Source organism: Haemaphysalis longicornis, unplaced genomic scaffold, assembly GCF_048455015.1.
Source record: "Haemaphysalis longicornis isolate Haplotype H1 unplaced genomic scaffold, Haemaphysalis longicornis Haplotype H1 scaffold_1, whole genome shotgun sequence".
In the NCBI taxonomy this organism is placed as follows: Eukaryota; Metazoa; Arthropoda; class Arachnida; order Ixodida; family Ixodidae; genus Haemaphysalis; species Haemaphysalis longicornis.
Window position 1 is genome coordinate 57,787,287 of NW_027526203.1, and position 20,371 is coordinate 57,807,657.

The window sequence follows — 20,371 nt, forward strand, 5'->3', positions numbered from 1 at the left end:
AGATGGGGATGCATGAAGCACTCTCCCCATTCTCAGCGTATTGAGGATGGGAAGAGCGCTGGTGCGCGGACATTAGAGCGGAAGTTCCCCATGTGCAGAAGGATGACGTCGCGTGGCGCGACAATTGTTTGTCCCCGTGTTAACGTGTTTGACGAAGGGGCATAAGAAGCAAACAGAGGTGCCTCAAAACCTCCGAATGAAGCATTCGATGGTGGCTCAGCAGAACATAAAGAAACATCATAAGCGGAAAGAGGCATATCAACAGAACTCCAGGTCCTGATACCTGGCTACGAAGCTATTACAAATCTGCAAAATATCATCCTTTATTCTTTTTAATTCCGAAGTGTCCGCGGACACTACTCTAGTGCTCTGCACCGTAGCCACATTGCATTGTTTTGGTGGAAGCAAAGTGCTTCGTTGAAAAAATAATGGCCGTGTATCTGCTCCTTTCGTTGGAAATGTCGACGAAAGACGATAAGTCTTTCGTCGAAATTCCTCAAGTAAGTTCTTCTCTTCGCTTTCCCGCTCACTTCTTATGATGTTCCTTTCCCATCGCACTTCTGCCAAGATAAACACGCTAGAGGTTTGCTCGTCAATTTAAATTTACCGCGTTCTACTGCTCCAGGCCGGGTGCCTCTGTGCCACGCTGCCGTACGGCGGAGACGCGCTTGGATCGAGGCGCGCTACTTTCATGTTTATAGAACCACGTTTCCTTACTTCACGTCCGTTTCAAGCGGAACGTGGAACCTATCTAGAGTAACCTTTCGTAGCTGTTGGCGTTTGATTTCTTAAAATGCCACCAGAAGTTATAGTGGCGCGGGCGATAGCACGTGACGGAGTGAATTTTTTTTCTCCAGTGGATTCTCCATTTCATTTGCCACCGCACAAATCAATCATCCATAAAGGAACAGTCCAAATATCCCCTGTGCTTGTGTATTGATTTTCTGCTTCATACTTGCGTAATGTTTGTTCTCGTTTAACAATGTTGGCAAGTGTGAACATTGCCTCCGGACTTAGACGTTTAGATGTGGCTGTGGGTATATAAGACTATTGTGCAGCATCTGTTTCACTTTCTCCAGCTGGCTGAATCTGGTGACAGACCGACAGACAGACAGAGTGTTGATTTTCTGCTTCATACTTGCGTAATGTCTTGTTCTCGTTCAACAATGTTGGCAAGTATGAACATTGCCTCCGGACTTAGACGTTTAGATGTGGCTGTGGGTATATAAGACTATTTTGCAGCATCTGTTTCACTTTCGCCGGCTGGCTGAATCTGGTGACAGACAGACAGACAGACAGACAGACAGACAGACAGACAGACAGACAGACAGAGGCAGAGAGACACAGACAGACACAGAAAGACGGACACAGACAGAGACAGACAGACACACACAGACAGACAGACACAGACATACACAGGCACAGACAGGCACAGACAGGCAGACAGAGGCGCAGACAAACAAAGACGCAGACAAACACAGACGCAGACATACACAGACGCAGACAGACAGACAGACAGACAGACAGACAGACAGACAGACAGACAGACAGACAGACGGATGGACAGACCAAAATTTTCCCGTTAAAGTAGCACAAGAAAGACTATCGCCTTTAATACTTCCCTAGCACTTAGAGCTCTGTCGGCTGCACGAGGTTGCAGCCATGTTTCAGACGTGATACTCTGGCGACTTCGGCAAGGGAGTCACCGAACTAATCGGCGGGACGCCTTACGACAATCAGCGGGGGTTGATTGATTGAGTCTTTTTATTGGAGCAAGGAGGGCGTTTGCCGTAGAGTGGGGAGAGGGATGGAAGGAAGGGGATTACTAATCAAGGTCCATATTCAAACAGGGGATTCGTGTTATGGGGGCCTGGAAGTCTTCAGCGGGGTCTGCCCCAGTTAGACTACTCGCGCCAGACCACTCTTAACTGCAAAAGCGGCAATTGTTCGTAATAAAGATGCGTCTAATCCAGTGTGTGCTTCATGTGGTAGGGTGTCGGGATTAATGTTTGTTAAACTTTCTGGGCGATGTTTCGCAAAGTGTGGGCATGTCCACACTAGGTGGTGATTTGATTTGACGTCAGTGTTGCAGTAGGGGCATCGTGGGTATGTGTTGGGGCATCTTGTCCATTTCTGGGTAATGTGAGGAGTGTAGGCGGCATCCGCGCATAACTTGTTAATGAATACTTCCTCGGATCTGCTTCAGGAGACAATGTTGGCAAGATACCCAGGGGGTGTAACCTGTTGGTAACGTCGTCTTTTACGTTTCTTTAGCCGGAGAAGTAGGAGGGCTGGAGGAGTGGGTGTGGATGCTGAAAGGGGAACCAGTGGAGGCGTAAAGTTCAAACACTCCTGTGCCGCCTCGCGGGCGGACTGGTTCCCTGGGCCGGTTTCCTCGTGGCCTGGAGTCCAGTCAATTCTGATGTGCACGTTGTGGCTTTTGAGGAGTTCTTTGAGTAAGATTATAGAGTTGCCGAGCGGGTTGAGGGAGAGTGGCTTGCGAAGTTCTTGAATTGCTTCGAACGAGTCCGTTAGAATCCGTATTTTGGCTGGTGGTCGGGTATTGAGGTCATAGCAGATATGATTAAGGGCACCATTGATGGCATGGAGTTCACCTTCCAGTGCAGTTGCACCATCGTTGACCTCCAAGGGATGGGTTTTCAGGACAGGTCCATGCTACGCCAATATGCGAAGTTGCCACACTGGCGTCGGTATACATGTCGATCTCATTGGGAAGTTTGGACTTCTCCAAGTGAAGGCTACGTTTAGATCTTGTTGCCGTTCTAGAGCGGAGAATAGGTTTTGTGAGATTGCCGGTGATGTTTCCCGAGATTGTCCAGGGTGCTAAAGGGATGGGAAGGTCGATGACCGGTACAGGCTTCTGCTCGTCCCATGCTGTGAGAAGGAGCCCTTGTCGGGTGAGCCCACGTTTGGTGTCTACCTGTCCACGAGTTTCTTTCATGATTACGTCTATAGGAGGGAGCGCAACCGCTCGCTCAAGAGCTTCTGTTTTTGTATGTTTTGGGAGGCCTGTGATGGTACGCAATGTGGCTCTATGGAGCACCCGAAGGTGTTTTGTGTTCGTTTTGTTGAGGTTGTATACTGGCGCTCCATATGCGAGAGTGCCGATTGCAACTGTCCGGGCCATGGAGAGGCATGCCTGTTGACTTGCGCCACCATATTTGTTAGACAGCCTCGCGAATAATTTGAGCATGGGTTTCCATTTCTGTCGTAGGTGTTTTAACCATATCTTAGCACTATTGTTACTGCCAACTGGGAGACCAAGGAGGCGTACGTGGCCACGTGTCGCTTGGATAGTTGTGTCTCCAATGTACAGCAGAGCAGGGTCCACGGGGTGCGTTTTGGTATCGCTTGATACCGTTAGAAGTTCTGTCTTTTCTGGGGCGAGTTCTAGGCCAAGTTTCGGTATGCATGCTTCGAGGCTGTTCACCGCCGCCTGCAGCTCGACCAGCATGTCGGATGTTGACGAGTAGTCTCTACCTTCCGTCCATATCGTAATATCGTCAGCGTATATTGCGAAACGGGCTGACGTTTCCTGTTCTAGAGTTTTGGCTAACTTTGCCATGACGATGTTGAAGAGTACGGGTCCGAGTATAGATCCCTGTGGAACACCTTTGTCGTTGTAGTAGGTATTGGGTGTCCATCCAGGGAGCGTGCTGCTGAGTTGAATGGGCCGGTTGTGGAGAAAGTTGCGAACCCAAACTTGTGCTTTTTTGCTGGGGAAGGCTTGGGCGAGTTCAGTCAAAATCGTCGTTTGATCTACTCTGTCGAATGCTTTCCGAAGGTCTACAGTAAGGATGTAGTCGGGAAGTCCGCGGTCGTACGGGGATCTGTTGATTACCCGTCGTAAGAGCCAGAGGCAATCGTGTGTCCCTAGGTACGGACGAAAGCCAGTTTGGGACGGGTGAAACCATGGGTTCACATATTCCAAATGGTATTGTAGCCGGTTGTTAATCAGGCGTTCGATCAGTTTGCATAACATGGGTGTAAGAGATATGGGTCTAAGGTTGGAGATGACAGAAGGGTCTTTTCCAGGCTTTGGAATGAGGTTAACCAGGGAAAGCTTCAGGGTGTCAGGAATTTCTCCTGTGTTCCAGGAATGATTTATAAGGCCAAGAAGTTGTTCTAGCTGAGGCTCGTCGAGGTTACGGATGTGTTGCCACGTGACTCCATCATGTCCTGGGGATGATTTCACCTTGCTTTGTCGGATGGCGGTGCGAAGTTCTGCCATCGTAAAAGGGGTGTCTAAAGCTGAGTCGTCCGAGTCTAGTTCGATGATAGGTAGGTACGTGCGGGGTTGCGTACTTGCTGAAGGGAAAAGCGTTGCTATAATCTCCCGCTCGACTACCTCCGGGGTGTTGTGGAGCGTGAGCGTCGCAAAGAGGGGAAGATGTTGTTTGCCCTTTCCTGTCATGCCTCTGTAGATTCTCCATAGCTTCGAGAGTTTGCGCTTTTTGCCTAAAGTTGAGCATAGCTCTTGCCAGTGCTCATGAGCCAATTGTTTCTGATATTCTTGAATCAGTTTGTATTGGTGCCTTAGTTTCACTAGGTCGACGTGGCGTTTCCCTAGTCGTCTGTATTTACGAGTTAGGTGTTTAGCTCGGTTCCACAAGTTGGCTAGGTGGCCGTCCATGGCAGGTGTGTCCTCAGAGCATGTTACGGACTCTTTAGAGGTTTGGGCAGCATTCTGAATATGCTTTATGAAAGTATGAAAGTCTGTTGCTGGGTCTGATGATTCGTTGAGAATTTCACGAAATGAGGTCCAGTTCGTCAGTTCCAAAGTTTTTGCCGTCCGGATTCGCTTACCACGAAGGGAAATTGATATTGGAAAGGGATCACTGCCCCAAGTGGTGTCGAATGTTTTCCATGTAGTTACTAGCCCCGGTGACGCAAAGGTGAGGTCTGGAGAGGTGTCTTTCTGGGAAGCATGCAATCCAATTCTCGTTGCCTCGAAGGGGTCGTTTAACAGCATAAGATTGTTCATCTCCATGGTTTCTTCCAAAAGTTTTCCTCTAACATCCGTAGCTGCGTAGCCCCACGTTGTGTTTTTGGCGTTAAAATCGCCACCAATTATTGTCTGCGTGGCAGGATATTGGTGCATGAGTTCTGCGACCCATTGAAAAGAGGTGTGTCGAGCAGATCCAGTGATCGGTTTGTAGTAAGACGAGGCGACAAGAACTGTTTTGCCATTAGGAAGTCTGCCACAGATTACTACTGTTTCGTGCTGTTGCGATGTAAGTCCAGGGAGTTTGATCTGACGACATGCAATTTCTTGTCGAACCAGTATCAGGGAGTACCCTGGTGCTTGAGGGGCAGAGTTTCGGGGGCTTGTTAGCTTGCATGTTATTACAGGGTCCGAATACGTAAAGGCGTACACTTCTACACGCTGACTGGCTTCTGTCGGCACTGCACTGCACGTTTCTTCGTTTACGCGATTTATTCCGCGTCGTCTGATCACTGCTGGGGCACTCGGCGTCTGTGCGTGTTTCCCTGAGGTGACGAGACTGGTCGGCTGCACTTGAATGTGACGCTTGCGCTGCCGCAGGTACACAGTGCGAAAAATGAGCTCGTCAGTGTGCCGCCTGGAGATGAACTTCGAGCGGTTCGACGTCGAATCGAGCACTGACTGCGAGTACGACTACCTGGACGTGGACGGACAGCGGCTGTGCGGGATATTCTCCCGGAACACTACAGGTGCTGTTTGCCGTCCAGTGTATGTTTTCGGTTATCGCTGTGTTAAGCTAACGGAGCTAACAAAACCAGGCTAAGAAACACGGGGCTGAATGCCTTAAATGCATAAAAAATATTCTGAAAAAAGCTGCATCGCATTTGAAACTAAGCGAAATCTTGTAAAGCTACACACAAGTAAAAAACAAAAACTAGCTGCCATTTATATTGGTTTCGAGGCACAGAAGTAGCAGTAGTATAAACGTTTATTGGCCACAAATGGATAAGGGTGCGGGGGGAGGGGCGGGGGGGGGTGATCTTCTGCATTGGTCTTGGGTGGTTAGCCTCCCTAGTACGGGATGACATGGCCTGCCGTAGTACGAACGTCCCGGGTAACCAGGCCACGCTGGTCCTCCAGGTCCGCGCTGGTCAGCATGGCCTCCCACTGCTCCCCAGAAACTATTTTGTGTATGTGCTACTTCCGATTTATGGTTTAAAAGACAATATAAGGATCTATTCTTCGCCACCAAAGAAACAAACAGTGACTGCGAAAGCAGTAAAACCGTCAAGAAAACTTGTGCAAAACCTACGGCAGTTTGAGATAGCCACCACGGCCTATGCGATTTACGCACTTCCCAGCACCTTGCTTCGTTTTTATGCCTTCTGTACCCACCACGTTCTTTCTACGGAACCCCTTCTGAAGACCATCCTCGTGGTCACAGGGACCGCCAAGCACAACATTCCGCTGTTACGCCGAACAACTTCTCTGCTGTAGAACGCTCATTCAAGCGTGCACAGTTTCAAACCAACGCCCTTGGGTAGCTTTTGAGTGCCTTATCCGCAGGTTGAACCGGTCAGTAGCTAAATGACTTCAGAAGTAATGGAAAAGGTGGTTGAATTTCTCGCCACTTCACTGAAAGCCTCTCGGCAAGCTTCTAGCACTTAAACTTCTCCATTTACGGCTGTAGGGGTTTTTCATTTCCGATAGAAGTACTTTCCCTTATCTCCCACTATATTTTGGGGAATACGCCGTAAAAAAGGGACAGAGTCACACCAGTTACAAGCTATGTAACCTACTTCATAGATGCGGGCCCGTTACGGAACAGCCGCGACCTCTTCGTCACGCTGTCAGCACACTTCGTGTTACTTTCGTGATGAAAAATTATACCGCGCGCTTTCTCCGGGGAGCAGGCATGTACGACTTCGAGGAGAACGAGAAGCACCTGCGGTTTCATTCGGATGCGGCCAACTCTCGGCCGGGCTTCCAAATCAGGCTGCGTCAGGTCGAGTGCCTGCCTGAGGATGACGAAGGGCTGCTCTCGCCTCAGCCGCCGCCTTTCAGGCCTCTGCAGCAGGGCGGCTTTACCGCGTCCGTCCTCGACGACGGCGGCGGACCGCAGCACGAGCACAAGTGCGACAAGATCTTGACCAACCGGCTCTTCGACATCCGCAGCCCAAACTACCCCGGAGGATACCCGCCCAACCTGGACTGCAAATACATCGTCTTTCAGGTACGCACAAGATACGCGAAACGCCACGTCCTCTTATCCGGCCGTGACTTTTGCCCTGCCCTTTTTAATCAGCATTTGATGTCCCAGCCTTCGTTCACCGGTTGCTGCTCTCGCCCAAGCACCAGAGCCACTTGACCCTTGTTATAAACACGCAAAGTGATGAATAGGGATGCGTCGATTTGTAAATTCTGAAGACCACAAGCACATAGCCCCAGATCCATGGGGATTTATATATAGCTCTTCGCCAAAACATGAGGAAAGGAGAGTAAATACCATGCGCTTACAGCTGCAACATTCAGAAATTGGCTGCTATTGGCTTTCTCAGGATATCGCTCTGACATCTCGGCCTTGGAAACAAATAGGTTTGAAGCATGAGTGCAGAAGCAACTTAAACAGTGTGCCACTGTTGCCGAAATAATTCTGTTGAGTATAGGGTAGAAGCGGAGGAAATGAGACACGGAAGAAAGTGGCACAGAATTTTGTTCAAAGAAAAAAAAAGGTCGGTGCAGGCTTTTCGTGGGGTTGTAAATTCTATACGTACGAAGACTGGAGTCATAAAACACTGGTGCTACGCCCGTGTTTCGGGAGAAGAGGCGTGAGAAAAACGGGGAGGTGTGACTTGGTTTCCGCATGGTGGCTTATATGATACCTGCTCCAATCGTCCGTTGTCACAACAGCTGCTTCCTTTTTTGGTGTAAAGCTCCGATCGGGGCGAAACTTTCACTTTCGGTACAGAACATGAACCGATCAGACAAGAAAGAAAAGTTATATGGTGGCTGCTTCGTCAGCTCAGCGGTCTACATATTGCCGCGAACCATATACGGGTTTGTTTAGTTATTGTTTCTTTTTAACGCCCAGCCGCGCCCGGATCTGTTATCTGTGTCCCATGCGAAGCGCGTGTTCCATTCTTTATTTTTATGCCGCACGGGCTATCTCATTTAGATAAGCAGAGTGTTTCGCCCTAACGCCGCTAGCCCAGAATAATCTTCTGTGGTCTACAATGTTCTGGATGTGAATCGACGGTTCCAGAAACTCTCGCGCCGATAGATAAAAGCCTGCACAGCAGACACCGCGGCCTTCGATTCTGCGACGCTCGCCGACGCAAGTCACTTTGTTGACCGCTTTGATTGTGGGGTTTTAACGCGCCGACGCAACGCAGGCGATGAGGCGCGCCGTAGTGGAGGGCTCCGGATTAATTTTGACCACCTGGGGATCTTTATCGTGCGCCGAAATCTCGTACACGCGGGCGTTTTTGCTTTTCGCCTCCATCAGAAAAGCGGCCGCCGCGGCCGGGAATCGAACCCGCGACCTCGTGCTCAGACTTTGTTGACCGCTGCTTCACCGCCTCTGTATTCTTTTGAGTTGTTAGGGGAGCACAAGTTCACTCCAATAAACTTGTTTCTCCTTCAAGACAACTGCGTCGTCCTTGGCTTCGTGACAATATAAGGTAGCAGCAGTGATCGCCGGCGTCGTGTCAACTTGTTATCCACTAGGGCGGGGAGGGCGAGACCTTCACCCCACTCCCCCTGCCCCATTTATCTACCTTCCCTTTGTTGTCTTGAAAAGTGATGTATGCGAGGATGCAAGCAAAGATTTGTCCTGACGTACGCGTATCGATACGCCTCATTGTGACAGCTCAGCACTGACAGTGGTGTCGCTCACCTGCAATACGAGACAGTGGCACACCTTTTGGTGAGAGGCCGACAGAGCAGTAAGAGCTGGGTGGTTCTGGAGCAGTGGCCCGTGAGTGAAAAGCACCAGAGCATTAGGCTTGCAACGTTTACGGCTTGGGGGAGTTGGGGCATAATTACAAAGAGGGGAACAGTGCAACACCGACGAAACACAAGAAGAAAGTGCCAACCATAAGCGCTCGGGGTTGTCACTTTCTTCTTGTGCTTCATCTGTATTGCGCTTTTCTCCTCTTTGTAAGAGCATTAGGGACACCGTTGCGCCACTGGAGTAGCGAGGTCCTTCTCCGCAAGAGCTACAATGACGTGACGTCAGCTGCTGAAGTTAGTGTAGATCGTGTTTAGCAGTAGCGTTGGGCGGGTTTACGAATGCGCAAATCGCCTGCCTTCGTATTCCATATCCCCACCGATTTCTTCGAAATGCCAACGAACCGTCTAGTCTCACATGTGTCAGGGTCACAACGGCCTAGATTGCTTATCGTGTAGCGTGATTGGTGACGCCAGGGGATCGAGAAAACACTTCTGCCCAACTTCAGGGCGGCCTCTGTAGGACGATAGACCAAGCTCGTAAAGGCAAGACCATTTTTCGGGTCAAAATCAGGGAGTGATAAAAATATCGCCGATCAAAGTTACCAGCTGTAGCCACGTGACTCGAGCTATATAAAGTCACTTCGCTCTTCCTTGTCCTCGTAATGAAGCAACCCAGGGTTTAGTTTATTGAGGCATACGTGTCCGACGTAATAAAAGAAAGGCCATTTTTGTGCAAGATCTTACTCTTAATTTATTTTGACATTGAGTGCATAACTAGTAAAAGGGTTGGTGCTGTGCGTTGGTGCGGCAGACAACGCTACACTAACTAGTATCTTGGTTAACGAAACGACGCTGTATTGGGCATGCCGACGAAAGGAAGGTTGCAAAAGTAAAACAATTTTGTACTTATATACACTTTCTTTTCATGTGTAGCCAGCGGCCACTGCGCAGTCATATATGAGAGGTTTTGGTACTAATAAGCAAACTTCATTACTACTTATTAATGCAAAAATATTCTTACGCAGCGCTAATGTGTGTGAGCGCAGTGTAACATGAGCGACGTCGGTGTGCTGCACACGGTAGCTCATTGCACAACATATTTCGGTACGCGACGTATACAAGCAAAAGGCTTCGCGATTCGCATCGCCTGGGCACCGGTGCACGCGATGGGTGCACATGGCAACCTTTTGGCCCCCGCTGCTGCCAGGGAGCAATTTCAAGCACCTCCCGCGGTTCCCTATGCACCAACCCCCTCTCTCCATTCGGATTGGCAACTTCGGCTTCCGCATCTGAAGAGACTCCGCAGGCAACGTATGCAAGATGCGACCCTGGACGGAGTCCTCGATCTTTTCAAGCCTCTTTCACGCGGGGGGAAATATTCGCGAACAAAGTCTACGCTAATGCGGCTTGCACCCCCCTACCCCCGTTATATACATATGGACAGCCCCTGAAGGGTCCGAGCCCCGCCGCTGCCCACACTGTGGTTGCGATGGCACACTAAAATTATTTAATCTCGTCTGGCTCTGTCCCGCCTTCGACAGAGGCCCTGCGCAGCTGTTAGCTGTTGGTCCGATACCTGCATCCGAACACATACGTCGTGTGTGGGAATGATTACCGAATGCGCTACCGAGAATGGTCTCTACCAACTGGTGTAACAGTCTGTCCGACTCCCGTAGAGGGCACCACACACGCTCATCAGCCCGCTTTAACTTTGTGCGAAAAGTGAAAACACGATGAATGAATAGAGAACTTCATATGAACAGCGAGCTTTTGCTTGAACAGACAACTTTGTGTGAACAGTGAACATCTTCACAACTGCTCTTTCCCCTACCTGCCTTTTTATCTCTCCCCCCAATGCCTCTGGCCTCCTTACCAAAATGAAGTGACTCTCTCTCTTTCTCTCTCTCTCTCTCTCTCTCTCTCTCTCATATTGTGAGCTCGGCCATCAAAAAAATATCTCCAAATTTTTGTGGCGCCTTTATAAATAGGGCTCCGTGTTTTGGGAGTTTATGGTCTAGCCAAGGATTTGTGTTCATCGGAGTGCATTTGTCGTAGATCCCCAATTCTCCGGAATTCGGAGTTTTCATTTCGCGGTATTCTCAATACTCCCCACTCTTAGATTAAATGATATGTGAACGCAAACACATCATAACACGCGAAGCGCATTTTAATTGCCTGAAGGTCTGATGGCAGAAGCACTTTAAAGGGACACTGAAGTGAGTTTGCCAAGCTCCCGTTTTTGCTTGAACTGCGCAGACTGGCTCAAATGAACACACTTTTCATCGTTTATTCGGGCTACAAGGCGGTATTTATTTTATAAAGCCTGAACGAACAAAAACTACCATGCGCAGTCTGCGGCAACCGCAGCAGATAAAGGCTGGAACATCGCGAGGAGGTGCACCGTGATTGGAGGATGTCCAAGATTAGCCTTCAAACTAGTTCCGGTTGCGGTTCTGTAAAACAACATGCTTCACATCCGACGGCATCGTTGGATGGGCATTCTCGATATCTCAGTAATCGTCTACCGCGCTTCTGCCATGTCTTCGGCTGTAAAATGCCTAAGATAAGCCTCCCAGGACGGCTTGGAATCGTAGCAATCACTAGCCGAGGCCTACGCAGTGGATAAACGCCCTCCGCGTCACCGCAGACGCCCAAATGCCATGCGCTTTTCCCCCTTGTTTGGAGCTTGCCTCACTCATACCTGTATCGTAAAAAGCGTGTTCCACCAGGCCAAAGGTCTGTTGATTCTGGCCTGTGGCCACTGGCCGCAAGTAGTCGGTGCTTATGGCAACAGCACGCCAACGAGAACTCGCTAGCGCATCAGTGTCAGCCTGCGCGCGTTCTGTGAACTAGTTCGTGGAGCAGTGAAAGTTACCACCCAAAAATGGTGAACTCAGTATAGAAAACATCGTCCAAAAAAAAAAACAATATACCCCCAGGGGTTCGACCTTGTGACTTGCAAAGTTACATACCTAGCGTTCCAAACCACTTGGCCACGGGCCAGCTTTTTTGTTTTCTTTTTTTTTTCTTTAATACGTGAAAATTTTAGAGAGAAGTCAGCCAAGACAATTGACACACAATATAAACACTAACAGACAGCAAAGGGTAAGCACGTCAGTCTAACAAAGGTCGGCACCAATTCAAAGCTCAGGCAAGCAAACGCACGCATCCAAAAGATGCAGCCACTCTGGTGGATCACTCAGCGCAACATAAACGCTCCGTACCAACGCCAGCGCTGCCACCTTTGGAAATGTAAGGTATATAATGTATAACCAGTTGACACTTTTTTTAAGTTTTAGCATTTCAAGCAGCTTAGGTCACTATTTGTTGTATAGCGCCCATGCAGTAAGCGTCCATCAAATTTCCACAATATCTCACGTCTAGCAATTGCATTTCTTAGACGGAAAAGCGTTCGCAGATGTGGGGTCCTGCTGCTGACCGCTGTGCTTGTTCTCCCAGCGCTTCGGGCTCCCTAGTTTTATGCTGTACGGTAAAAGTATCAGTTGATTTTATTTCCTTAGTACCTATACTGACTTCCATGACTCTTCTCCCGCCTTCAAGTGGCCTTAGATTTTCCTACTAGCGCACTAGTCAGCGAAGCATCGCATGTGCGCTTGTGCAGCGCTTGGGTGGAGCGACCTTGACTTGGAGCTTGATACAGTGTACAAACTAACAAAGTAAAGAAAGGCACAATCTTCCATTCACAAACGTGTCGTGGCTTCGTTTCAACTGAGCGAACGAGTTGCGACGACCCGTCGGCGGCCGGCGGACTAAACGCTGGGCCGACTGACTCTGCCGGAAGGTCAGCGAGCCGCGCAGTAGCTTAGTCAAGCCAAGTCATCTCCTCCATCACACAAAAACGCCACAGAAATTGGGCGAGGATGCAGAGAGGAGGACAGCATTTTCGAATTGATTTTTCTACTAAATATATTCGCGTAAACGCGCTCAGAATGGTAGAAATGGCCTATAGACTCCGGACTACAATTTGCGCTATTAATCCCGCTAGGTTTACAACTCACATCAGTGTCCCTTTAACGCCTAAGTAGAATATATATATATATATATATATATATATATATATATATATATATATATATATATATATATATATATATATATATATATATATATATATATATATATATATATATATATATATATATATATATATATATATATATATATATTTATATATATATATATATATATATACACATCTTTAGAGCTTGTTGGAGTATACGAAGATTACTGTGGGAGGTTTCTGGTTCTGATAGAAGTGATGGTTCTGATGGAAGCGGCACTATGCGTAGGCGACAAATCGAAGCCGTTAGAACGCTTAAGGCTGGAGTGGATCACGAAGCACATCGCCTCATGCGGCAATGGTTCGAAGCCCTACATAAACGCGGAGCGGATAGCAAATGCGTCTGAGATTAAATATCCACAATTTCGCCTTCACAGCCCTTAGGTGGCAGCGCATTCACAGCTTAGGTGGCTGTGGGCATATTTGACTGCGAGACTTGCTCGTCCTTCGCCACGTAGCACCAGATGCACGAGGGGTGTTTCTTACGCGGCGGGCTCAGAGAAACCAACAGCGGTGCGCGTCCTCGACAGCGCCGTTGCATCTGTCCTTGGCTTTATCAGCAAAACGCCGCATCTGTTTCCGAGATTTCGTACTGGGCAGCAACTGAGATGGGGAACTTGTGTGACATACAAATTGAGCTTTAAACGGGCTCAGAAAAACGTTTGCTGACATGAGTGCATAACGCATGAAAGGTACGGACGGTTAGCGTCTCGGAACGCCATGGAAGTCTGTGAGGAACATGTATAGTGAGAACGAGAAACAATACACGTTCATTCCTTCTCTCTGAATGACTTGTACGTGCAGGCGTCACGTGACATCTGCAGCGTGGAGTTCACCTTCATCGACTTGGACGTGGACAAGGACAATGAGTGCCTCTCCGACTTCCTGGAGATCGACGGAGAGCGTGTCTGCGGTTCCCTGCCTCCAGACTCCAAGAGTAAGTGCCCCTGACTCCAATGGGACGGTTTAAACTATTGGTACTACCAGGGCGACGTTAAATAATAGTACGCCCAATGTTCAGCTTCCCTTTACGCCACTCTGTCTACACTTCCATCGAGATGCCCGTGGCCGCTTAGAGCAGTGGTAACAAATAGGCTCGTTCATCCCTCCGTGATGGTTCGCATTAAATTATGCATTTTCGGGTCTCCTTGTGAGGATTGGTGTTAGCAGGCGGGCGTCTGTCCCGCGAAGGAGGATGACGAAACGCGTGACGCCATGGTTCGTTAAGACTTCGGAAAACAAAATATGTTCTCTCGCGGAAAACGCACTCCCACTAGTAAACTACGGTAAAAACTACCACAAGCTAAAACAAACGTTTAACGCGGAAAAGTCCGAACAAGGGTTCAGAAAGCGGACGCCCGCACAGTCCGGTCAGCTCGCTGCTCAGTAGACGTGTCGACGAGGACATACTGATGTCGTGAGGACGCACTAGGGCACACCGAAACGCGAGACGTCGGGTAGCTCGGGCGACAGCTGCTCCGCACGGCCGAGTCACGCGCTGCTGGTTCGCCAGCGTAAGCCTCGCTCCGCACAGAGGCCCCTCCGGGAACAGCCACTCGGACGGCAGCGGCGGGTCTTCCGGGACGGCACCAGGCGTGGCGCACCTCGAACCACCAACCTGGCGAACCTTGAGCGGCAGTCAGCAGCCCGGTCCAAGCACGTCTCTGAGCAAGCCAGTCTCTTGGTCGCGCACCCGCTCCGTCACCCCGAATCAGCTGACTCTTGTTGTTTGTTTTTTATCGTTTATTTTGCCACAAAGCATAGATAAGGTGTATGAGTTGATTACGAGGAAAGTTTGTTAGATGAACATGAGAATTTTTGCTTCGCGTATAAAGTCTAGGAGGGAACGATGATGGGGCCCTACATCCATGTGTTGTATGCGGATGTGTCGTCAACGTGGAGGCCCGTCGCCGCAAGATGTCGCAGTCTCAAAGGACTCAAAGCGAGGCAAGACCACAACAAGTGGTGTATGTCGGCTATTGCATCGCTGCGGTGGCAAACTGGGCAACCGGGATTTGTAAAACAATCGTTAAAGTGAGGCCAATGGCGGGTCAGGGCGGGAGTTAGGACCACCCCCACCCGGATATCCTCCTAAGCGCAACCTCATCGGCAAGGGTAAGACCCGGTGGGAGGGTGTGTTTGTTGTTCGTCTGGTTTTGGCGCATACCCACTTGGGGGATTGGCCAGGATCGTTCTAGGTCTACTGTGCCCTATTTAGAAAACTAAGATTTGCAGAAAAAAAATTGATGAGAATAATCGCACAACAAATATCGGAATTTGTAGAAGAAAAGTGCGTACTGTGCGAGAAGTTGGAAGAAAAGGCTCTTCTTCCGTGAGATGACCCATTCTCCTGTCCCACGCATCGTGTGCTCTTCTTTCTTCTTTTCTATTCCCGGCTTGCCGGTGTCGGCTGCTACGTGAGTCATCACGCTTCTCAACATGCTTATCACCGGTGCGGATAGAACGCTTCAGAGAGAGCCTGCTTCAAGCTCCGCACTGCGTCTTCTCTTATCCAGGGCTGGTGCACTTCAGCAGTTCGCAGATGGTGTTCCGCTTCCGGTCAGACCAAAGCGGGAGCCGGCCTGGCTTCCACATCAAGGCCCGCCAGGTTGAGTGCGGAACGAGGTTGCCACCTTCGACGGGGCTTGGTTGGTATTGTTTACACGCTGTTATGGTATTGACTCTAGAGAACAGTCGCCGTCAGCCGCTGCAGTGCCCCTTCGCCACTGCATGCACACAATTGAGAATGGAGCAAGGTTTAGGAGTGTTACGATCCTGTGAGCTGCTCTGAGCGGGAAGGGGGTGGGCACGCTTCAACAAGAGATTTCCCGTCCTACGGAGATGACCAATCAGAGGCGTACGACGGCATTCGTCACGCGCGTAACGCGTTGGGGCCCTCGCTTAAAGTACTAAAGTGTTGCGTTAAAAGAGTAGGCGTGCGCCAGTGAGGTGCACTACTGCACTTTGCCCGAAAGTTCTCGCGATCATAAATAAATAAATAAATAAATAAATAAATAAATAAATAAATAAATAATACAACGTAACAAGACTTTCTACTATGCTTAACGTGGTTATATCCAATTCGATGGATTGTAGAGTTTAACGCGCATACGCAACGCAGGCGATAAGGCGCGCCGTAGTGGAGGGCTCCAGACTAATTTTGACCTCCTGGGGATTTTTAACGGGCGCCGAAATCTGGTATACACGGGCGTTCTTCCTTTTCGCCTCCATCAGAAAAGCGCCCGCCGCAGCGGGGAATCGAACCCGCGTCCTCGAGCTCAGCAGTGCAACGCCTTAGCCACAGAGCCACCGCGACGTGGTGATTTTATCCAACGCCACGGTGCGCATTCAAGGGTGTTTATAGTGGCCAGCATCTATATAATACTTTCATGGTGATATGCCGGACTTTTTCATCAGTCAGGCAGCGCTAGGTTTGTTTAAAGGAGACAAAATACACCCTTGTTCGATTTGTAGGAACTTCCGTTTGGTAACCTCTCCGAAAGAAGACATTTGAAAAAATCCCGGTCCATCTTCACTAACGTGAAACCTGGGGAGGGACGAAGCATGCAGTGTATAAGCGTATTCTTGGCGCCCCGGCGTTTTCGCAATGGAGATCAAGGCGTGGTGGGGTAAAGGTGGACAGCTTTGCTGTAAAAGTCTCTTGTCTTAGAAGCCCGAAGCGCTTCAGCGCGGGGCATGAACGAGTGTCCAAGTGTTTTTGAAGTACGCGTTACGTTCTAGCGCGAGGCGTAAACGAGTTTGCTGGTGTTTTAGTACCGTGACTACATGCGATGGCGATTACGACGATGATGACAGGAGACGCAAACAGCCCAGTCGCTAAGGGGCTTCGCCTCTAGAAGAACACGACGGAAGGACATAGGTGGTTTCGCATGAACGGTTTATATGCAGTGGACTCTTCATTGACAGAACCGAAAGGGTCCGGGAACATCTCGGTTAATAGGGAAGTTCGTAAACGGGGAAAATATGCCTTTGGTGTTAAATTCCTTCCCAGATGATCTTTCAGCGTCGTTTCAGCCAACCAGAAGATCGAAGATAGAAGCTACTTAAACCTAAATAGAAGACAAAACACGTAGCGGCTACCTTTATGCGTACAAATTCACAAACAAGGGGATAAATTTATGTAAGCTATCAATGTCTGAGTGACGAAAAAGGAGTTAAGGTTTCACTGTTTGAGCTCCTGACGCCTCTTTTCTTATAATAATGTCCACGCCGACCGATACACAGCGAACGCTTTCTGAATGTTCTTGTCCGAAGAGAACTGTGTCTGCAGTGCCGGATCGACCTCTTCGATGGTCACAAACTCTTCGACTGTTCCGCTTACACGGAGTGCCGAAATCCTGGCTCCGCTGCGCGGAAGGGTACTTATATTGTATAAGCACAAAACCAAATAACTCCGAGACAGTTGTTTTGGCGAAACAGAAGGTATGTTTCGGCGCTATTCGTTTGCCGCAACACCAAAAGTTTAATAAGTTTGCACTGATCTGGGAATCTATTAGCGCACAGTAACAAGGCACACGAGCAAGCGGCAAGGTACTCCCTTCGACCTATACTCCCTTTCAACGTATGCGTCCCATATGGCCTATACATACGGACACATATCCGCATGACAACGGTGTTCTACATACTGCGATCTCACACGGAACGAAAGGCCGTGCAACACGCCGCACCAGGGCGTAGCCGGGGGATCTTCGTCATTGTGCATGATAAAGGGAATTCCACTGATGTCTTTTTTGTTACTTTTAACATAACGCCATACTTCCTTTGTATTTGTTTTGATTTTGCTATTAAGGGACGATAAATATTCGTTCTTCGCCAGCTTTATCTGTGTCTTCAGGCTAGAGCCTAATGCTTTAACCTTTCTAAATAAATCAGCTTTCCACGTGCGACAATAATATTTGTACACCCTAGCTTTCCGTGTAATTGACGCACGTATATCTTTAGTAATCCAAGGTTTATCACCACGACGATTGGCAGTTACAATTTTCGATGCGACATAAACGTTTACCAAAGACAAGAGTTTTTCTTGAAACAACAATATTTCAATGTCATTGGACTGACAGCATTGAATAAACATCGGAAGATATGTATCAATTTCAGAATTGATCGCATCAAACCTGCGTGTATCGTATGCGAAAACTTTTCGTGAACGAGGTCTACTGATTTCTATCTTTTTCCACTCTATGTTAGCCGCAACGACATCGTGATCACTTATGCCTGGAGTTAAAACAACCGACTTCATTAAAGTATTACGATTCATAAAAAGCAGGTCAAGGACGCTATCACTTGCCGAACACAGTCGTGTTGGAAAGTTAACAAACTGTAAACGGTCATAAACTCTGGCAAGATCGCAAAAAGCAGAATGAAGTTTTGACCGACTATTTTCAACTGGACGACAATTGCACCATTCAACATTAGGCATGTTAAAATCACCTGCAAGAATAATTGGTTCGGAGGAAAGAGCCGAAAGGGGTTTAGACACGCTGACAAAAGGCTACAAACAACTAGAGTTACCAGGAGGCTGATAAAAGGACCCCAAAACTAAACTGTTCCCTTGAGAAAACGTTATTCAACACCAAACCGATGCGGAGTTGTTGTCAGCGCTCTGTATTGGTACGGTTGGTATGCCGTCTCGAATCAGAATGAACACACCCCCACCGTGCGTATTACGGTCTTTGCGGTAAGCTGTGTAACCTGTTGGAAAAACTTCATTATCTGAAATATGTTCGTCCAGCCAAGATTCAGTTCCAAAAACAACACCGGGTTGTGAAATTCGAATCAGGGTATCAAACTGCTTAACCTTACTCTTTACACTTCGGCAATTGACAACAATAACTGATAGGGTCTCGGGAAGTCCCTTCCTGCGCGGCGCTATAGTGCCCACCAACCGCTATTCTATTGAGCGCATTCTTTCACTGAGTCACTTGCACTGCCGTACACGAACAATTTACTTCCGATTTTGGCCTCCATTCTGCCCCTGTTGTATTTGATTGTAACCTTCGCATCAGTTTGCTTCCCATATTCCAGTAACTTTTGCCTTTGCTGGCGAGCGATTTTGGAATAATCCTCACCAATAGAAAAATCCGTTCCCTTTAGTTTTGAAGCAGCAGATATAACTCTTTGTTTGTCCTTGAAAAACGCAAATTTCACAATAACTGGTTCAGGTTTCTCACCCCCGACCTTGCCGATTTGGTGGGCACGCTCGATTGCGGAGGAGGACACTGTTACACGTAACTTTTGTACACACAAATCGATCACCTTCTTTTTCGATTCATCCCACGTTTCCTTACCCCCATCAGACAGACCAAGTACCCCCATCAGACAGACCAAGAAACAAAAGATTGTTTCTACGCGACCGGTATTCTGTCATTCTGATTCAATAAAGCGTTTCTCATGCTGTCAACAAGCTGCCTGTGTTGAGTGTATAGCTCTGTTTTTTCCTCGCTTGATGATGCAGTAGGCAAATCTCCTGCCAACCTTTCGAGTTTGCATTCGAGGGTTTGAAGTTTTTCCTTCTGTTCTTGCTGCCCGGTCTCTAATTTCTCGAGTTATTTCATAAGCTTGTCCTGTGCCTCGAGTATCTGCGGTAAACAACGCAGAGCCTTTACAAGTTCTTGCTCTGGTTCCTCATTTATTGGCCCTGCGTTTTCCTCCACATCAACTGACAAAAGCAGCCTTGCCCACACCGCAGCCAGAGCAATAAACTCATCAATGCTAAACATAGCACAAACCAAGATTCGCACAAAGGTCCCGGGGGGCTCCGGTACCGACTTTCGAACAGTGGCCCCACTCTTATAACGATAAAATTCACTAACCTGCAAAAAGAGCAGCCGTAAGTGTGCGGTGCGCATGTCGGCACCGGAACCCTAAGGGCCCATTTGCAGCAGCAGCTTAAGAAGCCTTTCGGCGTATGACGAGCACGCCTGGTGGTGGTTGACGCCTCTGTCACTCACATGAGGCACCCATGCCGCATCGAGATGCAGCTGCAGGCACGTGTCGATCACAGCAGCGGGCCAAGCTTTCACACCTATCCTAGTGCTGCTGCAAATAGCCTCCGTACACTGCGGAGTCGTGCTGAGCAACTCTTGATTCGTCGTCCACCACAGGAACTCGTTGAAACCTTCACCGATGCTGGTGGCTGAACACATTTCCTTAATATCGCTGTTGTGTCCCTGTGGCCATGACTCAAAACCGGCGCCGAACACCGCTACCACAGCCTGCAAAAAGAGCAGCCGTAAGTGTGCGGTTCGCATGTCGGCACCGGAACCCGTGTGAAAGCCTCGTGCGGCATATTCAGGACAAGAAAGAGAATGTGACGTAAGGGCTTGTGAAGAAATAAGCGGTGAATCCGTATG

The 20,371-nt window shown here is 48.7% G+C and overlaps 1 protein-coding gene across 1 annotated transcript in view; it reads left to right on the plus strand.

Annotated features, from left to right (window-relative positions):
- The first annotated feature begins 5,581 nt into the window (after positions 1-5,581).
- The window catches only part of LOC144176516 (tolloid-like protein 2), a 72,516-nt gene continuing 57,726 nt past the window's right edge, over positions 5,582-20,371 (plus strand). Inside the window, exons 1-4 of the mRNA XM_077705216.1 lie at positions 5,582-5,715; positions 6,880-7,199; positions 13,803-13,935; positions 15,515-15,646. Of these exons, the coding sequence (XP_077561342.1) occupies positions 5,583-5,715; positions 6,880-7,199; positions 13,803-13,935; positions 15,515-15,646 (718 nt within the window). The 5' untranslated portion in view covers position 5,582. The remainder of the gene's footprint in view (positions 5,716-6,879; positions 7,200-13,802; positions 13,936-15,514; positions 15,647-20,371) is intronic.